The 27,086-nt window shown below is 36.7% G+C and overlaps 1 protein-coding gene across 4 annotated transcripts in view; it reads left to right on the top strand.

Annotated features, from left to right (window-relative positions):
- The window catches only part of IGF1 (insulin like growth factor 1), a 97,469-nt gene that overhangs the window by 66,176 nt on the left and 4,207 nt on the right, over positions 1-27,086 (top strand). For 3 of the 4 annotated variants that reach the window (XM_045872731.3, XM_045872730.3, XM_054506866.2), the window contains one exon: positions 2,108-8,440. The exons of the other annotated variant lie outside the window; for it this stretch is intronic. In XM_045872731.3, the coding sequence (XP_045728687.1) occupies positions 2,108-2,167 (60 nt within the window). In that variant the 3' untranslated portion in view covers positions 2,168-8,440. Of the gene's footprint in view, positions 1-2,107; positions 8,441-27,086 lie in introns of those variants that run through there. 4 annotated transcript variants of the gene reach the window in all.

The raw sequence follows: 27,086 nt of genomic DNA on the forward strand, positions 1-27,086 counted from the left end.
TCTGAGAAACAAACTGAGGGTTCTAGAGGGGAGGAGGGTGGGGGGATGGGTTAACCTGGTGATAGGTATTAAAGAGGGCACGTATTGAATGGAGCACTGGGTGTTATACACAAACAGTGAATCATGGAACACTACTTCAAAAACTAATGATGTAATGTATGGTGATTAACATAATATAATAAAATTTTTAAAAAATGCATCTAAAAAAAAGAAAAAAAAGAATGCAGAATAACATGTAAGATTAGGAATATAAATTTACTGGTAGCTTAACAGTGGATATTTTTATATCAACAAATGCATGTTAAGTGGACTTGGTAAAGTTGTATGGTATCTGGGGGAAAAGTGCCAGTATTTTAAACAGATGCATTTCAAGCTATCCTATACAAATGCCAAACTTCTCCCCATAAGTTTTTAATGGCCACTGAGCTAGTTATTTTAATAAACATATTTACACAATGAAACTATCTTCCTTCTATTTAGTCAGTACAGGATATTGACCATCAACGTACAAAGTGCTAACTAGCTTTTTTGAAGGACTTGATAACTCTAACATTTCAGGTAGAGCTGAAAAATATGTGTAAGAAAAATTACCAAATCCCTATGGGCCTTAGCCAATAGGTATTATTTCCAGGGATTGTAGTCGATTCTGTCCCAGCTTCTCACACCCTGCAGGTCTCAGGTCTGAACACTTTCCAAAGTCCTTTACAATGACCTATAAGTTCCTGGGTTGAGAGGTCATTATTTTAGCCAGAAGGAAGAATTTGGAGATTCCAGACACCTTTAGTGAGAACTCTTGTTTTTGGTCATGATGAAAACATGTTCTGGGAAAAGGGGATATTGTGGATTCTTGAACTTTATTCTGTACCAATAATGATTCATTATGTCCTCCTCTAAGGGCCTCCTGGTTAGAGGTGAAACCAAGAGAAAAGCTCCTTATGTTTATGCATGCAGATGCCATTTCCTCCTGGATTTAATCCATATCTTATTTGTATAAACTTTGCTATTTAAATATATTCAAGGATAAAATAATAACTATAGGAAAAGTATAATGACTTGATTCTATACATTATTAGAGGGCCCAGTATAGTCTTTTAATTCATTCTATAGCTATTTATTGAGCAACTGCAATATTCCAGGCATTGTTTTAGAGAAAGGGATATAACAGTGAACAGACAGAGGGGTCTCTACTATATAGGGCTTCTATTCTAAGCAAAACTCAATATTCCTTGGATAACAGCATTGCTTGCTAATAAGTGAATGGTAGCACTAAAGCAAGGAACGCAGGGTTTTTATTGCAGGAATAGTTTCCAATAAAGATGAAATAATAATAATAACAAGTAAATAATGATAACTAATACTTATGTAGTGCTTCCCATGTGCCAGGCCTATTATAAGTCTTTTTAGGTACTAATTCTTTAATTCTTAATCCTACAAGGTAGGAACTATTATTATGCTAGTTTATAGATGAAATTGAGACACAAGAGATTGCCACTTGCACAAGTTCACATAACTAAAACTGAAAGAGTCAAGATTTGAACCCAGCTCAGTACGTCTGTGATTTTACAGATTCTAAGTCAATTACAAAACTTCCCAATCTCCTACTTCTAAAACTCTCCCTTTCTCCATAGGAGAAAAAGAAAAAAAATGAAAAATGTCTCCTTTTTACAAAAATTAAACCAAAACAAAATGCAATAAAACTACAGAGGATGATCCCAGAATGTGTTCCTTTTTTTTTTTCCCCTCTTAGTAGGAAAAGATGCCATGGGCCAGAATTCTGTATTTTTCAGTCTCCTTTGGTCAACGAATCCACGATAGTGGCAGATGAATAGAAACACATTTCTGTGTGATTAGAAAGCAATCTGTAGTCCCCATGACACCAGGGGCACATAAAAGTAGCCTGAGTAAAGTTTGACTAAACTAAAAACTAAAGGCCTATCTACTTTCTTAGAAAGTATGTCTTTCTTAGAAAAGAAACAGGCTCAAGCTGTCCGTGAGATTGACTGATGAAGTATCAAATATGAAAGGTTAAGACCCAGTGTTAGAAATAGATGGGTAGGGTACATAAAACTTCATCAAATTAATGTCACTTTTTCTCCCTTATTTTTAGGAAGTACATTTGAAGAACGCAAGTAGAGGGAGTGCAGGAAACAAGAACTACAGAATGTAGGAAGACATTCCTGAATTGTGAAGAATGACATGCCACCAGCAGGATCATTTGCTCTGTAGGAGTTACCTGATAAACATCAGAAGACTTACCAAAAAAAATAAGTTTGATAACATTTCATAAGATGGGCATTCCTCCCAATGAAATACGCAAGTAAACATTCCAACATTGTCTTTAGGAGTGATTGTTAAAAGCTTTGCACCTTGCAAAAATGGTCCTGGAGTTGGTAGATTGTTGTTGATCCTTTATCAATAATGTTCTATAGAGAAAAATATATATATAAATATATCTTAGTCCCTGCTTCTCAAGAGCCACAAATGCATGGGCGTTGTATAGATCCAGTTGCACTAAATTTGTTTCTGAGTCTTGGCTGCTGGAGCCATTCATTCAGCAGTCTTGTCTAAGTGGTTTATTCTTTTTTTTTTTTTAATTTGCACTTCTTTCTACGCAACACAGGCCATTTGTTTTACAGTGTCTGATAATCTTGTTTGTCTATATTCACCCTCCCCCCACTTCATCTTTATATTTGCCAAATTTGGCCTCCTCAAGAGCAGCAACAAGCAGTCAAGTAGCACACCCAAAAGATTTTAACCCAAAAGATTCCATCTGTGGCATTTGTACCAAATATAAGTTGGATCCATTTATTTTAGACACAAAGCTTTATTTTTCCACATCTTGCTAAAAAATATTTTGAGGCCAATCATTTTTAGGCATATGTTTTAAGCATAGAAAGTCTCAAACTCTCAACAGTTCCTTCAAATGATGAGTTAATGTGCAACCTGATTAGTAACTTCTCTCTTTTTATTTTTTCCATATAGAGCACTATGTAAATTTAGCATATCAAGAATACAGGATATATCACAAACAGTATGTAAAACTCTGTTTTTTAGTACAATGGTGCTATTTTGTAGTTTGTTATATGAAAGAGTCTGGCCAAAACGGTAAAAGGTGAAAGCAAAACAGAAGAAGCCTGGAGCCAAAGATGATACGAAGGGGAAGAGTCCTAAAAATCCATCCATTTGGGAAAGAAGGCAAAATTCCCCCAATGATCCCTTCCAAGAAAAACTTAAGACACAAAGTCCGCTAATGCAAATTTGATTGGGGAGTCCAGAGAGGAGTGGAAAAAGCAGAAGGCTAGGAATTTAACAGTCCTGGCTTATATTTCTCACTGAAGAAATAAACATTTGCCGACTCTGTCACGGACTCACCACTGTGTGACTTTGGGCAAGTCACTTCACCTCTCTGTGCCTCAGTTTCCTCATCTACAAAATGGGGGCAAAACGCCATCTACCTACCTCACAGGGGTGGTATGAAGATTACAAAGATAAAGCTCCAGATTTTATCCTGGGTTGCTATAAGGGCACAAGGTCAGAGCCCTTCAGCTGCTGGGATGCAAGGAATTGTAGAAACAACCCATTCACATCATAGCTAGGAAACTGATCAGCTGAATGTTCCTGATGTGCTAATTCTTGTCAATGTAGCTATCCCACAAACTATCCAACTATCTAGTTGTTAAAAAGCTGCCAGCTCCATCTCTTTTAAAACCCTTTCAAAATAAGTAAGAAATATCTGATTTACAATCAGATCTGAATTCTGCATTTGGATTTATGAATATAAAGTGCAAAGAGAGAAAGGAAAAGAAAAAAGGAAAAAAAAAAAAACTTCCACCAGTGAAAGAGGGACTACTCCATCTGTTAGCACTCATTGACTCCTCCAGGCAGTTACTAGTAATCTAGTAATACTTCTTGTAAAATTATAAATGATACTCTATTCATTTTGAACAATATAGTTATTCCTTCTTTTTGGGTAACCTAAAAAAATGGCCCCGGATTTCAAATATTGAAATAATATCTTATTCTACAAAATCACAAAATCACTTTCTTTAATAAATTTTGCTCTTATCCTTAGCTATATTTACATATACATATACATTTTTTTAATTTTTGTTAAAATATGCTTGACTAGAGTTGCTAGTTGAGAGGCAAAATTTTCCTTCAGAACTAGAAATTTTCTTTTATGTCTGCTGACAAGAGTGACCCCTGGCCCTCTGCGGATGCATCTTATCCATTCAACTGAAAATTGATATCAAGAAAATCCAACAGTGAGGATAGGCCCATGGTGATCTAGAAAATGTTTCCCATCTACATTTTAAGATTTCCTTATTAGAACAATGAATCATCCATCATTCAGATCTTTTTATCTGCCTTCAAACTTTTTGGTGAAAAGCCACCAGCCTTGATTACTTCATGCAAAGTGTATTTCTTTGTTCTTGGAAATTGTGCATGGAAAACCAGAATAGCATCTTTAGTTTCCATCCCACTGTTTCACCTCAAGGTTCAGAAATCAGAAAACGTCTAAGACCTCCTGGATCTTCAAACATATGCAAAAAGAAGCCCTATATAGTGGGTACCCTTGCTCAGCCAATAAGTGCTTAAACCCTCAGATCCTCAGCATTACTTGAATTGAGCACCTCTGTCATACTGAGCAATGTTGTGATCACTATAGACAAATGTAAAAGAAACTAGAAGTCATTTTTGCTCTTAAATCTGTTTTCCAGAGAGATGTGTTCTGTGGACTTAGATGCTGGACCTCTCTTCCCAAAATGGCCCTTCTGGTTTTTATTTCTTTTTCTTCATGTATATCTTTTAAAATTGCTATCTCCCAGCAACACTTTACATGCAATCTTCTGCAGACCTATGGGTTTCCAGGCACAGTTGGATATGGTAATTCTAAGAGTGTCTATGACTTATTTGATTCACTTAATAATTCTATTCACAGCCAAAACTACCCTAGTGAGGAAAGCTTAAATATGCAAAGCTATATTATCTTTCTTCATTTTTTCTGACACATAATCCTCTCCAACTGTATCATAAATCAATGAACTAAAAATTAACTAATTATACTAACTCACTATCTTATTTTTAAATGAAATAAAACTGGAAGACAGATCAATGTAAAACCTCAAAAATCAGTTGATCTACATACTACAGCAGAATGACCCAGGATCAATAGAAAGGAGCACCTAAAATTTCACATCTCGAAACTTTTATAAGCTTTGCTTTGGATTTTTCAAATGAGGCAATTTCAAAATGTTTATGAAAAAGCTGTAAATATCGGTAAGAATGAGCTTTCAGCTTACAGGCTTAGCTTTAATTTAACTGACAATACTGAATACCTAGATCAAATTTCAGTTCCCAGTTCCCCAAATAACATTACAGTATCTTTTGAACACCTTAAGATGAGGAAGATCCACTGAAAAAGTTAATGTACCCTTCCATCAGAATCCACTCTTCTAGAAATAAAGAAAAACTTGCAACACCCACCCCCCGACAGGCATGCACACGTGCACACACGAACACTCAATCTAAGAGTCCAATAGAATACTGGGAAGAAATCACTTCCTTGAAAAAACTTATTGTGGGGGGCGGGGGGGAAAGGCCTAGCCTCCCTTGAGAATCCATCCCCTCCTTGGAATGTCAATGTTTGTGTGATGACACCATCTCATGCACTGTGGCTCCAGGGTTTCTGTTACTAGTTTATGTGCTTGGGAGACTGCTCAAATGGACGATGTAGCACATTTTGCTTTCCCATTTATTGTTTGGCCGGCTATGCCAATGTGGTGCTATTGTTTCTTTAAGAAAGTACTTGACTAAAAAAAAAAAAAAAAAAAAAGGAAAAAAAAAAGAAAGCATAGACATATTTTTTTAAAGTATGAAAACAACAATTCTATAGATAGATGGCTTAATAAAATAGCATGAGGTCTAGTCGCCACCACCTTTCAACTTTTTATCACAAGTAGCGTACTGTTCACCAAATTGTGAGTTTGGGGGTGTAGGGACAGAAGATGGAATTTTTGTAAAGTTAGAAGGCTCTGTTATTCTGCTGGCTCTCAAACTCAGCAAAATTAGCAATATGTTATCCAATCCAAACACCTCGACCAAGAGCATAGAGTATACATGGGGAAAAAAAGGACCTTACACACAAATGGCAGAACAAAACATGATGAAGTTACTTATTGATTTTTGTGCTCTCTGCTCTAAAACAGATATTCAGCAAGTGGAGAAAATAAAAACAAAGAGAAAAAATGCATAGATTAAATCTGCTAAAGATAGCTTCTGCCACATCCCCCTTAAGTCATTCTTTGGCATTTACTGATTTATAGAAGATACTCTCCCTTCATCTAAACATCTCAAAGAGCAGTAGCTCTCATAAAAAGCAATCACTGATCTCATTGGGAAGTGTTGGAAAGTATTTCCTTATGAGATGGGGGTTATCTACTGATAAGGAAAGAGAAGAATTTATGAGAAATCGTTGAAAGAGATGGCTAACAATCTGTGAAGATTTGTTTTTGTTTTCGTTTTTGGATTTTGTTTTGTTTTGTTTTTTACTTTATACAGTCTTTATGAATATCTTAATGTTCAAAAATGACTTGGTTCTTTCTTCTTTTTTTATATTGGAATGAGGGATGATAAGTTAAACCCACATAGACTCTTTAAAACTATAGGCTAGATAGAAGTGTATGTTTGACTTGTTGAAGCTATAATCAGACTATTTAAAATGGTTTTGCTATTTTTAATCTTAAAAGAGTGTACTAATTTATTAGAGACAGTTCCTGTTTGGCTCTCTTCATAAGAAAGAGCATTCCCACTCAAATCACCTGGGCTTTCCCATCAATGTTTTCAAAAGATAAATCTGATTTATCCGTCATTATGGCATCATTTATTTAAAAAAATTTTAATAGAAGAATTGTAATTCTTTATTCCCTCTCTTGCAATGATCATGAAGTTCAGAATATGAGGGAACAAAAACAAGAAGAAAATTTTGTTGATTTTTTGTTTTTGGTTTGTTTAAATGCTAGTGTTTAATCCTATAGTACATATTTGCTTATTGCTATTTTAATATTCTAAAAGACTTTCCTGTTAGGTGTTAGAAACTGATACATAGATATCTTTTTTGTGTGATTTCTATTTAAAAAAAAAAAGGAGATGAGAGGACTGTCTGAAGCTTTAAAGTGCATATGGTACAGGATAAAGATACCAATTAAAATAACCAAGTCCTATCTAGAACAATACTTTCTTGGGGGAAACCTCTCATAGATAAGACAGAGGCCCAGGGAATTTTTGAAACTGCCTCTATTCCTCCCAGTCCTTATTCATTTAGTATTTGCCTCAAATTTTTATAGAGGGGTGACCAAGCTGAAACCCTAGAATTAAAGGGACCTCTTTAAAAAACATATATTCCACATGTTCCCTCTTAATTTATGATTGCACCTTGATCTTAAACATGGTCCCTCTTTCTCCCCATTCTTCAGCTGTCATTGATAGGGTCTTTGAAGGAAAAAAAATGTTAATTTTAAAAGGGGAACACAAAAGTCCAAATGTAACTGACCAATTGAAATGTGAGTTAAGATGGAGATAGTTTCTCCTACTTTATCCCTGCTGAATCATCGGATACCTTCAGAATGACCTTTTGCAAGCCTTAGAATCTGCCTTTTATTTAATTGCCCAGACCTACTGCATCCTAAAAGTAAACATTATTCATTTTCTTTTGCCCAAAATGCACTGATGTAAAAGTTGGAAAAATAAAAACAAAACTCAAAAATCCCTTCGAAGTCACCCACTGGCCCCATTTACCTACCCAGAGCAAAGTCACTTCTGTTAATCCCTTAATCTGATTTTGTTTGGATATTTATCTTGTACCTGCTGCTAAACACACTGCAGGAGGGACTCTGAAACCTCAAACTGTCTACTCACATCTCTTATCTGTGTCTGTGTATCATTAAAATGTCTATTCAAAATATTAAAAACTTTCAAACACCATGCAGCTTGTATTCAGTTTACATAAAGGCCCCAAATACCATGTCAGATCTCTTGTTACTAAGAGAGTTAATGAACTATGAGAACTGGGATTACATCATGTGTTTTGCTTCATATGGTTTTATCACACTTACAGACCAAGTGTGATAAGTACACTTACAGACACTGAATTTTTCCCTGCTGCTTTGAAACCGGAAAATAATGATTGGTCATTCGTTATATCTATCTTAGTTCAAAAGCATATTTTTTATTAAATTAACTCTGATTGTATTTGAAATCATTATTCATTTATGGCAGAGAAATATCGATCCTAATGACTTCTAAAACTGTAACTAACTGAATCATTATCTTACATTTACTGTTAAGTAAGCATATTTGGAAAAATGTATGGCTAGAGCGTCATAATAAAATGATATATCTTTCTTTAGTAATTACATTAAAATTAATCATGTTTGATTAATTAGTTCTTTTGGACAATGTTGGTGTAATGTGTCATTCCTTAAGAATTCTATTGTTATGTAGCATTTTTATTAATGAAGGTCACTGCAACAAATTAACAAGAAAACTTACCCAGAAAAATAAAACTAATCATACACCAGAATGGAGATATCTTATAGAATTTACAGATTATATTTAAAAATAAATGTTTGAAAGAGCTTGTACAAACTATGTAAGAGATGTATGAATTGTACGATATATGCATTAACAATAAAGCAGGTGTAATTAACCAACCCCACTCACTGTAACCCAACGGTGAGTTATAATCCATGACACAAAGGGTCTGGGAAAAGATTTTCTATCAAATAGGGCACATAATATACAAGTAGCATTCAATATTTACCCATATTGTGAGATTTCATAAGAATGCGGTCTCTCAGCATTGAGTTTTTATTTCAATAAATCTTTCTAAATCTTTACTGAATATCAAACTCACAGCAGCATTTGTAGAAGCACAAGGTGGAAAGATTAATAATTTCCCTCTTGTTGTTTGAAAGTATCCCATTCTATTTTCCTTTTCTTAAAACTTCCATGAACTATTTGGAAAGTTACCTAAATATAAAAAAGACTCAGGAGACTTGTACTTGATTTTAAGGAACTACTAGCTACCAGTTTATTATTTTCCCACGTGCAGCTCACCGTGACTCCTGTCACTCCCTCAGAGTCCCCACAGCTCTCCTTAACCCTATCCTCCAGACCTCCTTGTCCTATTTGTGCTCAGCATCTTGCTGCCTATGGCCATGAGCTTCTAACTGCATTGCTTCTCTCCCTAGACAATGCTTTTCTCCCTTTATTCACACTAGGCTAAGCTGGGCACAGCCTTTCAGTAAAGGTTTTGGGGATGATGAAGTGGGAGGCAATAAAGCACGCGGCAGAAATTGGCTGCTAATGTCAAACATCACTGTTAACTAAAATCCATTAAGGAAAGTCTGGCTGCTCATGTGTCTCTTGTCATTTTAGTAAGACTCTTTCCTCCATTCAACAAACTCTCCCTAGAATTACTTCCTATCCAACACTTCATCCTCTCCCTTAGAAAGAACTTGCAAAGTTGGAGGGGGTGGGGGAGAGCACCTGGGTGGCTCAGGCAGTTAAGCATCTGACTCTTGGTTTCAGCTCAGGGCATGATCTCAGGGTTGTGAGATTGAGCCCACGTCGGGCTTCATGCTGGGCATGGAGCCTGCTTAAGAATCTCTTTCCTTCTCCCTTTGCCCCTTCCCCCCCAAAAAACAAATAAAATAAAAATACTATTCATATTTGCTGAGCATTTGCTAGGGGTCAGTCACTATGCCAAGTAGTTTACCTCTATTATCTCATTAGTCTTTACAAAAATTCTATGAGTCAGGCACTATTATGAATCCTATTTTACAGGTGAGAAAATGGAGACTCAAAAACATTATGTAACTTACTTAAGGTCACAGACAGGCAGGATGGGCTTGAATCTGGGTCTGAGGACATCAAAACCTGTGTTTTTAGTACTTTGCCATTCATGCCCCAATCCAGACACAAGGACAGTTCCATATGGTGACAGATCTATTCCTATTAAAATTTGGTTTTACATGCTACAGGCAGAAATATAGCTAATTGCACCTTTGAGTGATAAACTATTTATGAATATTATATTATCAAGATAAATAAACATTTTTGCTCAACAACTAATGTATCTAACTGGGCTTTCAACCTTACCTCCAGCCATTTCTTTGCTCATTCACACTGCAATGTCAATTCTTGATAGACCTTCACATGGTGTATATAATATCTGATGTTAAACCAATCTCAGGATTCCTCAGTGAGAAGGTGTGACTTGGGTCCTTATACAGTCCAGAAATAAGCCATTTCCACATAAGTAAAACTAGAAGCTAAGGATGAAGAACCTTGCCAAGAGCTTTGGCAACAATACACCTGTTGTTCTCTTGACAGTTTGTCAAAGCCAGTGTGGTATCAAGGTTGAATCAGGGCTTCCACAGACAAAAATGTGGATTTGGGGAGTGAGTTTCATGAGACCCATGTTCTTATATCTCTGCCCTTCGAAAGGGCCTTAGTTATCCCACTCTCAGGAGTTCCAAAGGGTATAATGCTAGCCCTAGATGGCATTTTGGAAATGTGTAGGGACATTTGGGGTTGTCATTCATGATGATTGAGGAAGGCATTATTGGCATTTAATTGGGCAGGGGGTTAGGGCTTCAGACATTTCATGTGGATGACAAACCTATTTGTAATCACCTAAGCCTAGGCTATAACTCTAATCTACTTACAAACTCAAAGTATTTTTGCATGATTTTAATATAAACTGAATTTTCCAGGAATGCAATTACCATGGAAATTAAGAGGAAGGTGGTACTTTATTTCATTTGGAACTTTACCAAGTGTTGTCCACTATTTTAGAAAAAACATCATTGATAACAATGCTAATTATGCTGTTTGAATCTCTCCATTCTCTGAGAGGATCAGTCAGCTTGCAGCTGTAACATTCATGATTCTCCACATTAAGTGTAAACATCTGACCACTTCATTACCTGTTCTAATGGAGTTGTGCCTGAGCCTTTCTATCTTGTAATGCATGTTATTTTATTATAAACTATTTTCATTTTAGTTCTCCTTTATATTATGGTTCAGGCATCATTTTTATTTTTATTGAAATTGTATATGTCAGCATTATCTATAAATTTCTCTTTGGGACACCAGAGGGTATATCATAAAATATTTGTTACATAAAGGGGAGCTTTGGGTTTGCTAGAAATGAACCACTGGGCTATACATACCAATTACAATCCTCTCTGGGTCATAATGGCAGGTGGATGTCAGAGCCTTTGCCCTCTTCTCGATGAGGCATCTTTAAAGTGTAAAGCTGAGCTGAAAGTTGGTGTCTTCCTCACCTGTTTATGGATAGAGATTAAATCTCTTTGGGATCCAATAAAGGATAATGGTTATGGTTAATATAACATCTGGTTTCTAAATGTTCTTTCCTTCATCCTGTGATGGGATGAGATGATTTTCAAAAGAATAAAGCAATCAGTAAAAACAGAAACAGATGTAAATTGGATTTGAGACAATTGCAACAGTACATCAGAAGTAAAATTCAACCTTGGATTTCAAGCAAGATATGAAATGTGGCCTAGAAAGGAGGTTTCTCTCTCTCTCTCTCTTTAAAGATTTTATTTGTTTATTTGATAGAGAGAGAAAGAGAGCAGGGGGAGGTGCAAACGGAGAGGGAGAGAGAGAATCTCAAGCAGACTCCACACTGAGCAAGGAACCTGAGGCAGGGCTCAACCTCACAACCCTGAGATCACAACATGAGCTGAAACTAAGAGTCAGACACTTAACCAACTGAGCCACCCAGGCGCCCCAGGAGGTTTCTCTTTTTAATGGCTACTACCGAGAAAGTTAAAACTGGAGTACCTGTCCTATAATTTCCTAACTTTACTTTGTTTATTTAACTCAATGGCTCCTACTTAGCCCCCAACCTCCTCCAGGGGAAACACTAGTAACAGTCTCTCTCTCCAAATGGAAATTGGAGAGTAGGGGGTGGGGAGGTCCTCGTCTCTATTCATGACAAGTCTCTAAATAAGTGCGGTCGCTGAATCCATCACTCTACTCCACAAATATGGAACCGTCCTTCGCAACTCCAAATTTCTGAGAGAGGGAGAGAGAGAGTGAGGAGAAAGTGACTGTTCCTCTAAAGAGGAGAGGAGACACAATGACAGAGGCAGAAATGATACCCATGGTTGGCCTCTGTCACCTTATTTGGCCTAGAACATCTAATTCAGCCACCCTTATAGAACCTAAAATACTCAAAGGCACGGTTACCCCAAGACCAAAATTCTCCCCTTATTTCTTTTGCCTCTCTCTGCTTTAAAGGTCATTTGGAAATGGAAACATGCCCATCCTCCTCCTATAGCCAAATAAATTCTCTTACACTGTAAATATTGAAAAGTTCCTTCTAGTATCTCTAGACCTCACTGCCATAGTAAAAGGTACACTGAAATAATTTAATACATATTTAGGCTATAATATACTGGTTGTTTATCTGTTTGCTCTCTTATCCATTTCCCAACATTCCTTTCATTGACTCTGTTTCACAAGGAACATTTCCCAGTCCCTACGTTCTCTGGTTTCTGAGTAGGTTTGCCTAATAATAAGAGGCACTAACGAAAGAAGCAGGGCAGGAGGAGGGAAGGAGCCAGGGTATTTCCTCCCGTTTTCTCTCTCTGTTTCAAGTAGCATCTTTGGCAGCAATGGCAGTTCCTTGCTCCATGGACCCTGCCCCCACCCCGAATAGCACCCTGTCCCTGGAGGGAATCTAGACCCATCCAGGTAATTTTTCTCAGATGGGAACACCACCTCCTCTCTGGGTCTCTCTAGTCCTAGGGATGGTAGTGACTTCCTGATATTGATCTCTGGGTTGACTCCCCTCTCTAATTTGGCTACTCATTTCTTCCATCACCTGTTTTAAATACCCTCTGTTTACAATGCCTAGAATGGTTTCTGCTTCCTTCAATGGACCTAGATACCCAAAGGAATAACACAGTGGTAAGAAGCATGAGCACTGAAATCAGGCAGATATGGGTTGTGTTGTGATTCTGACACTTCTAGTTGGATGTTTTGGACAAATTAAAACAATGTCTGTGAGGCTGTTTCCTCTTTTGTAAAGTGATAATAATAATAATAATAAATATAATCTACCTCATATTATTTGAGGGTTAAACATTATCATGCAAGTCCCTAAACTTCTAGATTTCTCAAAATAGTGAAATTTCCAAAACTAAAAGTATAAATTGACTTAAGGTGGAAAAATATATTTGGCTAAAATAAGGATTTTTTTTTAAAGAAATATCGATCATTATGTCATTACAAGGGAATTTATTTAAATAACATGGATATAATCTCAGAGTAAAGGGAAGTTTCTTAAGTTTACTACATTAACCTTTAGGGAAACTCATCACTTTGTATTAATTTGTTCTTTTCATCTTTCAGTTTCTCTGTGGTTAGACTAAAACACTGGCGCAGTCCTGCACTGCTCTACTCATCAGCTCTTGTGTGGTGTGGTTCCTAATGTTTGTACAGTTGCCTTCAGTATCACTACTTCCCTTGTTATTATTACTTACGAGAGAATTAATTAAAGATCTAAGATATCCAGGGTAGAACCTCTCCATTGGCTTGTCACACTCTTTTTTTAAATATTAATTAATTAATTAATTAATTAATTTTGAGGGAAAGAGCAGGGGGAGGGGCAGACAGAGAGGGAGAGAGAGAATCTCAGGCAGGCTCCATGCTGAGCACAGAGTCTGACAGGGGAGTAGGGGTGGGGCTCAATCTCACAACCCTGAGATCATGACCAGTGCTGAAATCAAGAGTCGGATGCTTAACTGACTGAGCCACCCAAGTACCCCTTGTCATACTCTTTTCTGTGTACATTCTGGTTTATCCTCAACTTTTCTGACACTGACCAAGTGATCAGTGTCACTTTTTTCCCTAATTTGATTCTGACTTAGCGAAATCAGGTGAAAAGTACTGTTTGAACCTAAAATTCCTTGCACTACAAAGGCAAATGTAAAATCTCAAATCTAGCATTTTCTTGCTATGTCATTGATCCTTTCTCTTTATTCACCCCAGCCCAGCCCAGCCATCAGGGCTACAAACTTTCCATATAATGATTTTTAACTACTTACATGGTATTTTCAGGCTGTTTCTCTATAGTACCAAAATAATTATTCTTGTCACTATAATCAATTCAAGAAAACAATGTAATTAAGTCCCTTGTGTGTCATTATGTACAACCTAAACTCCCCGAATTTTTTAACCACTTTTCCTGGATTCATCAGCATATACCTTTAGTTATTCTACACTTTACTTTTAGTCGTATTTGTTCCACGCCATATTCTTCTAAGTCATCACTGTAATTCTTGGCAATCTATTAAATAATATTTGATGGTCTGGTCTTTTACTCCTCAGCCTTTCAAATTTTCCATAATGTCAAATAGAAATATCCCTGATGTGGCAAACACAGAGTCCCTGAAAGAAAATTGAACCTATTTTCAAGTCCTTCTTAAGCTGTGAGGATTTACTTTGAATCTTTCAATATGTGTGTAACATTATTCCAAATCCTCTTTGGGGTTGCTCCTGCAGGACCCAGGGATGTATCAGTCAACTGGAAAAGCAATTCGAGAACCTCTAGGATTGATTTTTGAAAATGCAGTATCCACAGAAACAGACTTCAGATGCTATCCCAGCAAATCCTGGCAACTCTGCTTATGTAGAAAAAGCCTCCTGTGGGTTTTTCCAAAGGTTGTTCTATGGACATTGTCACTCGTTTAAACATAGCACATTCTATGCTGTATCCATGTATGACCATTTCGCAAGAATTCTGAGTGTAGACTTGTATTTCCCAGTAAGAGTATGCAGCAAGCTAGAGCAGCCTGATAAGATAAGGAAAATCTGTCAGTGAAAGGTTTGCTAAGAGTCTTTTGGGCACATTCATGCTCTCCAGGGTTTATTTGTACAATATTAGTAAGCCAATTCCCAAAGTCAGACTGATAATATTCAAATATTTCCAAGAAGACACTTGCACTGAACAACACAGTCTTGGATCATCATACTGCCTTTTACCTGAGAAGTAAATAAATGTGGGAAAACAGATGTGGGTGACCATAAACAATACAGTTCTGTGTGCTTTTGGTCATGACGTTGTCTCTGAAAATATGAACTCTGTCCGCAAGCTGAAGGAAGAAGGCAGACAAAATTTCTTAAAAAAGCAACCCAGCCAAACCCACTTGAAGCCACTCTTCAGTATTTTTAATGGATTGTACACAATCACTCACACTTTCTCATGGGCCCCCTTGGGACCAACCACATAGTTTAGAGACAAGTAGACAAGATTAGGGGTGAAGTCTGTGAACCACAGAACACAGTTTTCCTCTGAAACTAACTGGCCCTTCTGGGGATCAAACCCATGACCTTGGGCTCATTAGCACTCTACTCCAACCATGCCCAAAACAAATACAGGTTTGAAGCCAGAGAAGCTTCAAACCACACATAAGAATGTAATCAACAGAGCCACAGGGAAACACATAAAGTAAACACTTTCTATATAGGCAAAAAGAAAAGATTTGGAAAGAGACTACATTCTCTGAATCCCTTAGTCATCTAAAGGCTTACTGGAAATTTCCACTTGGATATCTTCCATCACTTTGACTTCAACCCATTTTCCTCTCTCAGCTCCCACCCATGTAAAGAATTTACCATTTTGAACTTCTGTCTATGGTACCATCATTCAGTCAACCAAGTTCAGAACCTTGGAGTTGTCCTTAGCAACACATTTGACCATCCAATGCATATTTAGTCCAAAATAAAAATCCCCCTGAAACCTGTATTTAAACAAAATTTTAAGGTATGATAATATCAAGTATTGACAAGAGTATGGAAAAACATATTCTGCTTGTGGATGTATATCTAGTTCATTGGAGGGTGAGTGGGCAGTAATGATCAAAATTTAAAATGTCTGTATCCTACATCAATTTAACTTACTACCCTAGAGGAGCCCTGACAAGTGTGTGCATAAATGAAAGCACAAGGATATCTTATGCAGCATTATTTGTTAAAGCAAAAATCTGTAAATAATATCAATGTCAACAGTGGGGAAACGATTAAATAACTGTGATTGTATTCATGGTAATGAACACTTCACATAGTTTTTAAAAATGGGGTGTATCTCTATAAAGTACATGAATAGATGTCTAAAGCAAGATTTAGAATGATATCTATGGTAGCATTTTTTATGGCGATGATAGGTAGATGATAGATAGATAGATAGATAGATAGATAGATAGATAGATAGATGATAATAAATATCTTAGTCCATTCAAGTTGCTATAACAAAATACCACAGACTGGGTGGCTTATAAACAACTGAAATTTATTTCTCACGGTCCTGGAAACTGAAAGTCCGAGGTCAGGGTGCCAGTACGATTAGGTTAGAGATTTCTTCTGGACTGCAGACTTTTCATTATATCCTCACATGACAAAAGGGAGTAAGGAGCTCTGGGGAGTCTCTTTTTATAAAAGCCCTAATCCCATTCACGAGGGCTCTACCTTCATGACCTCAGCATCTCCCAAAGCCTCCACCTCCTAATATCAACATATTGACCATTAGGTTTTCAACACATGAATTTTGGGCAGACACAAACACTCAGACCATAGCAATAGACTAGATAGATAGATAGAAGAAAAGGAGGGTGGAAGAGGGGGAAGGGAAAGAAGGGAGGAGGAAAGGAAGATCATTTAGAACAAGAAAATGGATAAAAACAGCTAAGGAAAGAGTATGCAGAAGAGTGAAGGACCCAGAACTAAACCCCAATGAGCTATATTACTCAGCGTTTGGGGAAAGGAAGGAGGTTCTGAGAAGCTGCAATCACAAATATAGGAAGAGAACCAGAACATTGAGGTGCTACTGAGCGAGGTCAACAAAATGTTACAAGGAGACTGTCAGTGTTCCACTAGATTGATGATGATTAGTAGGTTACTTTTGCAACATAGCAGATATCAGTGGCTTTTCTTGAGTAATTTTGGTGGATAAGAGAGAGAACACACATTAAGGTGAAAGTAAAGAATCAATGAGAGGTGAAGAAATGAAGAAAAGGGTATAGAGAACTTTTGATCAAGAAGGTGTCAGAGACACAAGGGGATGTGAGCCCGAGAGTTATTTTTAATGGAAGACACTAGAGAAGGTATGTATATTAACAGAAATGACCCAGTAAAAAGGTAAAGATAAAAGATGAAAGTGAGAGAAAAGGGGAAACTTGAAGAACAAAGTCCTTGAAAAGATGAGAAGGGATATGATCCAGACCCTTGCAGGGAAAAAAAAAAAAGTGGTATTTGATAAGAGAGGGGGTACTTCCTCAATGATAACAGGAGGGAAGGAGGAAAAAAGTGCAGCTGCAGATAGGCTTATAAACATGGTAGCGAAAAAAAAATGGGGTGTGCATGTCTGATGATGTCTACATTCTCTGTGAAGTCGGTAGGATTCAAGGTCATCATAAAAAGAATGAAATCTTTCCATCAGCAACAACATCGATGGAACTTCAGGGTATTATGCTAAATGAGATAAGTCAGAAGAATAAGACAAATACCATATGATTTCACCCATATGGAATGGAATTTAAAACCAAAACCAAAACCAAAACCAAACAAATAAAAAAACAAAACTCATAGATATACAGAACAGATCAGTGGTTACCAGAGGGAAAGGGGTTAGGAGTGGGCAAAGGAGGGCAAAGGCAGCCAACTGCAGGGTGATGGGTGGTAACTAGACTTTTTGGGGGGGATCATTTTTTAGTGTATACAGATGTTGAATTATAATGCTGTATACACCTGAAACATATATAATAAAAAAAGTGAGGACTGTGTAGGATGTGGGGGACGTCAAAGTTTGAGGTGGCAGTAAAAGGTCTAAAATACATTTATTGTGGTAGGTAAGAGGACAGCCTTAGTAGGGAAATGTATTAGCAGAGAATATCTATTTTAGGTTGAGGATTACAAATATATATGCCAATATGATCACTTGTCCGTGGCTATAGGTTAAATATACTAGAGAAAATGTACAGCATTAAGTTTTACTTTCATTCAACTTTCAGTAAACTTATAGTCAATCAGAAAGTGTACATTCTATCAGACATTTATTTTTTGAAATCAAAGAATTATTTGGAGAATATTGTTTGGTGTTGCTTCATCAAAGCTATTCTGAAAGCTTCTCCATCAATTAAATGAGCAGTATTCTTTTTGTTTTATAAATATATGAACTGAGAAACAATAGTGTGGAACTTATCTCTTATGTTTTCTTGTAGGAGTTCTATGGTTTCAGGTCTTTTTTTTTTTTGAGAGAGAGAGTGAGGAAGGGCAGAGGGAGAGGGAGAGAGAGAATCTTAAGCAAGCTCCACACATAGCATGGAGCCCGATACAGGGCTTGATCTCACAACTTTGAAATCATGGCCTGAGCTGAAATCAGGAGTCATATCCTTAACCGACTGAGCCACCCAGGTGCCCCTGTGGTTTCAGTTCTTATACTGAAATCCTTAATCCATTTTTGAGTTAATTTTTGTGTGTGATATAAGATAGGGATATAGTTTCATTCTTTGCATGTGGTTGTCTAGTTTTTCCAACACCATTCATCGAACAGACTGCCCTTTACCCACTGAATATTCTTATTTCCTTTATCATAAATTAATTGACCATATATGCATAGGTTTATTTCTAGGCTTTCTATTCTGTTCTATTGATAGATAGTGTCTGTTTTTATCTCAACACCACACTGTTTTGATTACTATAGTTTTGTAATATATTCTAAAATCAGGGAGTGTGATGCCTGCAGCTTTGTTCTTCCTTCTAAAGATTGCTTTGGCTTTTTGGGATCTTTTGTGATCCTATACAAATTTTAGATTTGTTATATTTCTGTGAAAAGGCCATTGGATTGCATTGAATCTGTAGATTGCTTTGTGTAATATGGACATTTTAACAATATTAATTCTTCCAATCCATGAGCATGGAATATCTTCTCATTTATTTGTGTCTTCTTCAATTTCTTTTATCAATGTCATAGTTTTCAGTGTACAGGTTTTTCACTTCCTTGGTTAAATTTATTCGTAGGTATTTTAGGTATTTTATTCTTTTTGTTTTGATTATAAATAGAATTTTTTTTCTTAGTTTCTCTTACTGGTAGTTTGTTGTTAGTGTATAAAAACACAACAGATTTTTCTGTATTGATTTTGTACCCTGCAACATTACTGAATTTGTTTATTAGCTCTAAAAGCTTTTGGCAGAGCCTTTAGGGTTTTCTATACAGTTGACCCTTGAACAAAATGGGTTTGAACTGTGTGGGTCCACTTGTACATGAATTTTTTTCAATAAATATAGTACAGTACTATAAATACATTTTCTCTTCCCTATGATGTTCTTAATAACATGTTTTCTTTAGCTTACTTTATTGTAAGAATACAGTATACAGTACATATGACATACAAAATATGTGCTAATCAACTCTTTATGTTATTGGGAAGGCTTCTGGTCAACAGTAGGCTATTAGTAATTAAGTTTTGAGGGAGTCAAAAGTTATACACAGATGTTCGACTGTTCAGAGAGTCAGCATCTTTAACCCCTATGTTGTTGAAGGATCACTTGTATGTAAAATCATGTCATCCACAAATAGTAACAGTTTTTTTACTTCTTCCTTTTCAATTTAAATACCTTTTATTTATTTCCCCTAATTTTCTAATTGTTCTGGCTACTACTTCCAATATTATGTTGAATATAAGTGGTGAGAGAGGGCATCTTTTTCTTGTTCCTGATCTTAAAGGAAAAGCATTCAGCTTTGCACTGTTGAATTTGATGTTAGCTTTGGACTTGTCATATATGACCTTTATTATGTTGAGATATTTCATCTATATTCATTTCATTGAAAGTTTTTATCATAAATGGATGTTGACTTTTGCCAAATGCTTTTTCTGCATCCACTGAGATGATCATATGGTTTTTATCCTTTATTGTATTAATGTGGTATATCACATTGATTGATTTGTGAATGTTGAACCATCTTTACATCCCTGGAATAAACCCTACTTGATCATAATGAATCATCCTTTTAATGCACTGCTGAATTTGGTTTGCTAATATTTTGTTGAGTTTGGGGATTTTTTTGCATTTATTCATCAGGGATATTGGCCTGTAATTTTCTTTTTGTGATATCTTTGCCTGGTTTTGGTATCAGGATAATGCTGGCCATATAAAATGAGTTTGGATGTGTTCTCTCATCTTTTTTGGAAGAGTTTGAGGAGGATAGGTATTAAATCTTCTTTGAATGTTTGGTAAAATTGACCAGTTAAGCTGTCTGGTCCTGGATTTTTGTTTGTTGGGAGTTTTCTGATTACCAATTCAATCTCCTAACTAATAATTGGTCTATTCAGATTTTCTGTTTCTTCATGATTCAGTCTTGGAAAACTGTATGTTTCTAGGAATTTACCATTTCTTCTAGGTTGTCCAATGTGTTAGCATATACTTGTTTATAGATCCTTTGTTGTATTTCTTTGGTATCAGTTGTAACTTCTCTTTCAGTTCTGATTTTATTTATTTGAACCCTTGCCCTGCTCTTTTTTTCTTAGTGAGTCTAGCTAAAGATTAGTCAATTTTGTTTATCTTTTCAAAGAAACAGCTCTTAGTTTCATTGATCTTTTCTATTGTCTTTTTAGTCTCCATTTAATTTATTTCTGCTCTGATCTTTATAATTTCCTTCTACTAACTTTGGGCTTCATTAGTTCCTCTTTTTCTCGTTCTATTAGTTGTAAAGTTAGATTGTTTATCTAAGATTTTTCTTGTTTCGTGAGGTAGACCTCACCACCATAAACTTCCCTCTTAGAACTGCTTTTGTTGCATCCCATATATTTTGGCATCTTGTATTTCCATTTTCATCTGTCTCAAGGTATTTTTATTTCTCCTTTGATTTCTTCATTGATCCATTGATTGTTCAGTAACATGTTGCTTAATCTCCACATATCTGTGAGAATTTTTTCCATCTTATTCTTGTAATTCTTTTCAAGTTTCCTACCAGTGTAGTCAGAAATAATGTGTGATGATTTCAATCTTCTTAAATTTTTTGAGACTTACTTTGTGGCCTAATATATGTTTAATCCTGGAGAATGTTCTATGTGCCCTTGAGAAGAATGTGTATTCTGCTGCTTTTGGGTGAAATGCTCTGTATATATCTATTAAGTCAATTTGGTCTAATGTGTCATTTAAGGCTGATGTTGATTTTCTGTCTGGGTAATCTCTCCATTGGTGTAAATCGGATATTAAAGTCCCCTACTATTATTGTATCACTGTCAATTTCTCCCTTTAAGTCTGTTAATATTTGTTTTATATAATTATGTGCTCCCAAGTTGAGTGCATAAAAATTTATAAATGTTATACCTTCTTATTGGATTGACCCCTTTATCATTCTGTAATGTCCATCTTTGTCTTCTATTACACTCTTTGTTTTAAAGTCTATTTTGTCTGATATAAGCATAGCTACCCCAGCTTCCTTTGTTTTCCATTTGCATGAAACATCTTTTCTCCATTCCTTCACTTTCAGTCTGTGTGTGTCCTTACATCTGAAGTGGGTCTCTTGTAGGTAGCACATATATGGGTCTTTTTTTCCATTTAGTCCCTCTTTGTCTTGACTGGAAAGTTTCACCCATTTATATTTAAAGTGATTACTGTAGGCATGTACTTACTGCCATTTTGGTAATTGTTTTCTGGTTGTTTTTAGTTCCTTTCTGTTCCTTTCTTTTTCTCTTGCTTTTTTCCCTTGTGGTTTTCCTGTAATGTTAATGCTTAGATTCCTTTCTCATTATCTTCTGTGTATCTACTATAGGTTTCTGTTTTGTGGTTACTATGAGGCTCACATATAAATATATGTCTATTTTAAGTTGATAGCGCATTAACTTTGAACACATTCTAAAACTCTACTTATTTACTCCACACCCCCTCATGTTTTATGTTTTTGATGTCACATTTTACATCTTATTTTGCATATCTCTTAAGTATTATAGTTATTTTTACTACCTTTGTCTTTTAACCTTCATACTAGCTTTATAATTGATTGATCCATTGCCTTTACTATATAATTTCTTATAAGGCCAGTTTAGTAGGTGATAAACTCCCATAGCTTTTGCTTATCTTCTTCAATTCTGAATGATCACTTTGTCAGGTAGAGTATTCTTAGTTGGAAGTTTTTTCTTTCCAGCACTTTGAATATATCATGCCACTTCTTTCTGGCATGCAAAGTTTCTGCTGATAAATTTGCTGACAGTTTTACATGGGTTCCCTTATACATAATAAGTTGTTTTTCTCTTGCTTTTTATATAATTATTGTATTCTTCAGCTCTATGACTTTTGTTTGGTACTTTCGTATACTTTCTATCTCTTTGTTGACGTTCTCACTGTGTTCATACATTCTCTCAAGCTCAGCGAGCATATTTATGACCGCTTGAACTCTTTACCAGATAAATTACTTATCCACATTTTATTAAGGTGTTTTTCTGGAGTTTTATTTTGTTCTATATGTGTGTAACATATTCCCATGTTTCCTCATTTTGCTTGACTCTCTGTGTTTATTTTTATGTATTAGGTGAAACATCTCTCCCAGTCTTGAAGGAGTGGCCTTGTATAGAAGATGAATCTTATCATTTAATGTTGCCCTAGCTCTTGGTTGTCTCCTGAACTTTTGTGATTGTCTAAGCAGTCTGATTATTAAGGGTATGTCAAGTGTTCCAGAAGGCAGGATCTCAGTCAGCACCTAATTTCAGGCTGATTGGAAGCTAGAACTTCAGGAAGCAGTTTTTAAGATATGTAAATATATACAGTCCTGTGGGGTTGCAATTGTAAACCCTGTTGGCCTTCAAACCATGTGATTTGGAGGTGCCCCTCGGCAACAGTTGCAAAAATCAGGGCTCCAGACAAGCATACGAGCTCCTTTCTGGGAGGGAATGGTGAACTGTAGTGAGGTCAAGAGAGAGCACAACAATGGCATCCCCTGGCCTATGTTCCTTGAGAGCCACTAGATGTGTGGAGCCTTCTCCTCAGACTGAAGCTCCAGGATGAGTAGATTGGCCTTTTTCATAGGAAGACTGGGGTATTTTTTGGTCCGCTGTCTGTGCAGTGCCTTGGAGTGGTAGCCTACCAGGAACTATCTCTCTGATTGTTTCAGATCCATGGGGCCAAGAAAGAGAACCCCTCTGGCCACCAGACCTAAGTGCTCAAGGGGCATCCCCTGTATGAGCTGCATGTGTGGCTTTGGCAGGGCCATGGGAGCAGCACAGAGGTGGGCCCCCTGTTAGCAGGTTAGAGGGAGAATGCAAAAATGGCACCTGCCAGTGCCTCAGTCCCCAGAGAGTTTTAACAAGCTCTTGCCCTTCTAATAGATGCTTTAAGATTGGCAAATTAATCTTATCATGTGGTCTAGGTGCTTTCCAAACTGCTGGTTTTTCACTGAGTCCCAGGCTAAATGGGTGTCTGCATGTGAGCCCTTTAAAAGTGGAATCTTCATTTCTTACAGCGCTCTGGTTCTCCTGGACATAAGCCATATTGGTTTTCAGAGCCAGATGTTTTGGGGACTTGTCTCTCCAGGACAGATCCCAAGGGCTGAGGTGCCTGATGTGGAGCACAAACCCTTGGCTCCTTAGGAATAAGCTCCATATGTGTGAGATCCTTCACAACTGTGGGTCATCATGCCAGAGGTGGGGTTTTAGCAAGACTGCATCTCTGCCTCCCCTGCTTACCTCAATATGGTCCTTTTATCCTTTGTTGTGGAGATGCTGTTCAGCAAGTTTTCAGGTCTTTTCAGAGGGAATCATTACATAGGTGGCTACAGATTTGTTGTGTCTGTAGGAAGTGAGTTCAGGATCTTCCTACACCATCTTCAGGCTAAGCTCCTAAAATCTCCATTTTTAACAAACTCCTCAAGTGACACTTTTTCAGTCAACATCTGTCCACATTTGAAACATACTCTACCACATGCAAGGTATATTTTGGTCTTTCTTGACTCTGTAAAGAAGCATCGCATGTACACACACACACACACACACACCACTGCCCCACCTAATAGAGAAACAAATCTGAGAAAGAGAAAGAGGACTTCCATGTCTGAACCAATAAATCATCCTTAGAGATGACTGCTTGAGTCTAAAGTACATAAGGCCATTTTGTGTGTAAGAATTGTTTGTGGAATGAGTAAATGAATGGATAACAGTTGAGTCCAAGGAGGAGACAAGGAGATGCTACATTCAGTAGTAGTCTATAAGACTGGACAAAACTTTTGCACATCCTGTGTTGAAGAGCTGCCAGGGAGAATAAATGCTTAAGGCCAAGGAAAAGTAGTGTAAGAGGAAAACTTAAAGTGGAGTATGAAGCTTGGAAGGAGCCACATATGAAATAAAATGTCATTTATTCTTTTCTAATCACAACTCATTTTAATGAGGAGATTTGGCAGGGAGGGGGCCCTGGTTGGAATAAAGATGCTCTATTAACCAAAGAAGCCAGTGGAGATTACATAGTCAAATAAACTGTAATGGCTTTCCCTAATTTACCAGCTGTTTCCTTTCTGTTGAATGGAAATAGAAAAATTAAAACTCCTAAACTCAATATAAAAATAATTCCTTCAGACTCTAGAGAGCATGATCAGGTTCCTACAAGAGAAGCTATTTAGCAGTGACTTAATAATGCATCTTCAGAATACAAATTCAAGGGACCAGACATGGAATGTTCATCAGCCTTTCTAATGACATTCGCAGAGTTATTTTTATGCTTAATCAAATGAGTCTCAGACAGCTTTTGAATATGGAAAGGATGATACACAAATGTTTGTGCCAATTTCTGGTTATGCACTTTGCTTAAAAATTGACTTGGACTGGTTGGATTTTGGCTGAAAGGTTTTCTTGGTAAGAGCAGAGTAAAACATGTGGGCATTTCATCTGAATTGGGGAAGGTGTCATTTCACTTTGGGTCTCAGGGTTGTAAAAGTTCAGCTAGGTGACAAAGTGACAAATTCTCATTACGGTATTTAACAAGATTTTATAGATTACATGTTGAAGTAGGAGATTTCCATTACCATTTCCTGGATGGGGAATACATTGAAATCTTCTATTAAAAGGATAATAAATGACTCAAAACATAAAAATTAAAGCATGTTCCCTTCATTTGCTTTTTTGCCTTAGAAATACAAATTCATAATACAATTTGCAACTAAAATAAAGCACCTAACTCAAAACATTTGTTTCACAAATGAAGAAAAGTTGTCAGATTTAGTTCAAAGTTAGAGCACCTAAGAGTTGATTGGATTTTTGATAGCACTGTCGACTTAGTATGACTGAAAACCTTGCTTTGATTTTCCATATGCACTGGAAAGAAGACCAGTGTTCCCAAAATAATACCCCATAATGGACAGTTGTCATTTCCCTCAAAGTCCTTGTCTTCAGATCTTTCCCACAATATGCTGATTTCTAGGAAATACCTGGTGGAACAAAGCGAAGAGAGGAAGGGAGACCCCTGCAAAATCTTGCAAAACTACCAGTTCATGTGAAGAGAAAAAAATCATTTTTTCCTTGGCTAAAGTAATTTGGTTTGGCTTTCCACATGACCCAAATTCACCAGATAATTACCAGTTCTCTGTTTCTCTTCATGCCATTTTGGTCTGGCCTTTGAATCCTGAGTGTACCCACAGTCCAAGGGATTAACTGAAAATTTCCCCTGACATTATTAAACCCATATACCATGCCTTTTATGACCTGCTGCAAGACCCCAGATTGCCAACACTAGGGAATATTCTCAGAAGATTATCCTGTGTCCCCAGATCAGATAAAGGGAAAGAAGTTATTTGAAAAGACTAGCTGGGGTGCAAATTACATGAGGGTAGAAATATGTCTCTCTTATGTCATTTTATCCTCACCACCTTGCACAGTGCCTGGCAGTCAGATAGAAGGGGCTAGATAAATATTTCTTTAAAGCACGTATAAATGAATAAACAGAAAATCAAATGAACAAATCTATGAAGTTGAAACAGTGAAATGTAACTGACCTCTTGATTACTATAAAAAACTGTCAGTTTGTCAGATCTGTACCACACACACAGAAATTTGTTCTGGTGTGGCTGAACACAGATAATAAGAACAACTAGAAATAACAATTAGTGGACTCTTCTATGTATCAGGCACTATTCTAACTAAGTCCTTCATATGTATTAATTCATTTTAACCAAAGCAAACCTATGTAGCAGACATTGTGATTATGCCATCTGGCAGACAAGGAAACTAATGGGTTGACAGTCTCATAAATTTTCTCAAAGTTTCCCATCTAAAAAGGAGAGAGAACCAGGATATTAGGCACACACTCTTAATCACTATGCTGTGTTAACTCCCAAAATTAATGTTAAACTTAAGTAATGAAGATGGCTGGTGACTCAGGATAATTGTGCTAGGGGCTCACCCTCCACATCTTCACCCACCTTCTAAGAAGTGTGGCTCTGTTTGGGGGTTATTTGTTAGTGTCATTGGCCACTAAAGGAGAAATATCTAAATAGGTAGCTATTATGGAGCTTAGCAAAATCTTGGGACATTGTGGGGTTTCGCTTCTGCTGAGAGCCCACGCAAAGGTGATATGCAGGCCACTGTTTACAGAAGGTCCTCAACAAAAAAGCTGAAACAGCTAACATGACCCTCTCCTAAATGGCACCTAATTTTATGCCATAGATTCTCTAGCCTGCTTCCTTAAGGACCTTTCCTTTGGATTCTCAAGGGTTTTTTTTTTCCCCCCTCTATCAACAAAACCTGTCTCTTACAAATCAAAAGCTCTGACATTCGAATCTATGTTTCTGTTGTAGGCTGCATGAACATATTTTATTAGTTTCTTTCTTTTTGCTTTCCTTATCTAACAATCCTAACTCTCCTCAAAGCAATATAGATGCCTTTGGCTAAACATGGAAGAAATGCTGAAACATAAAGAGAGGTTAGTATTTCAAAAACAAAAATGCCTTTTTCCCTTTCATGCCAGCCAACCATAGTCTACTCAATTTAAGAGATCATCAAAGCTTAATA

The sequence above is a fragment of the Mirounga angustirostris genome, unplaced genomic scaffold (assembly GCF_029215605.1).
Source record: "Mirounga angustirostris isolate CCGP_5_RB_7025 unplaced genomic scaffold, mMirAng1.0.hap1 SCAF_5, whole genome shotgun sequence".
In the NCBI taxonomy this organism is placed as follows: Eukaryota; Metazoa; Chordata; class Mammalia; order Carnivora; family Phocidae; genus Mirounga; species Mirounga angustirostris.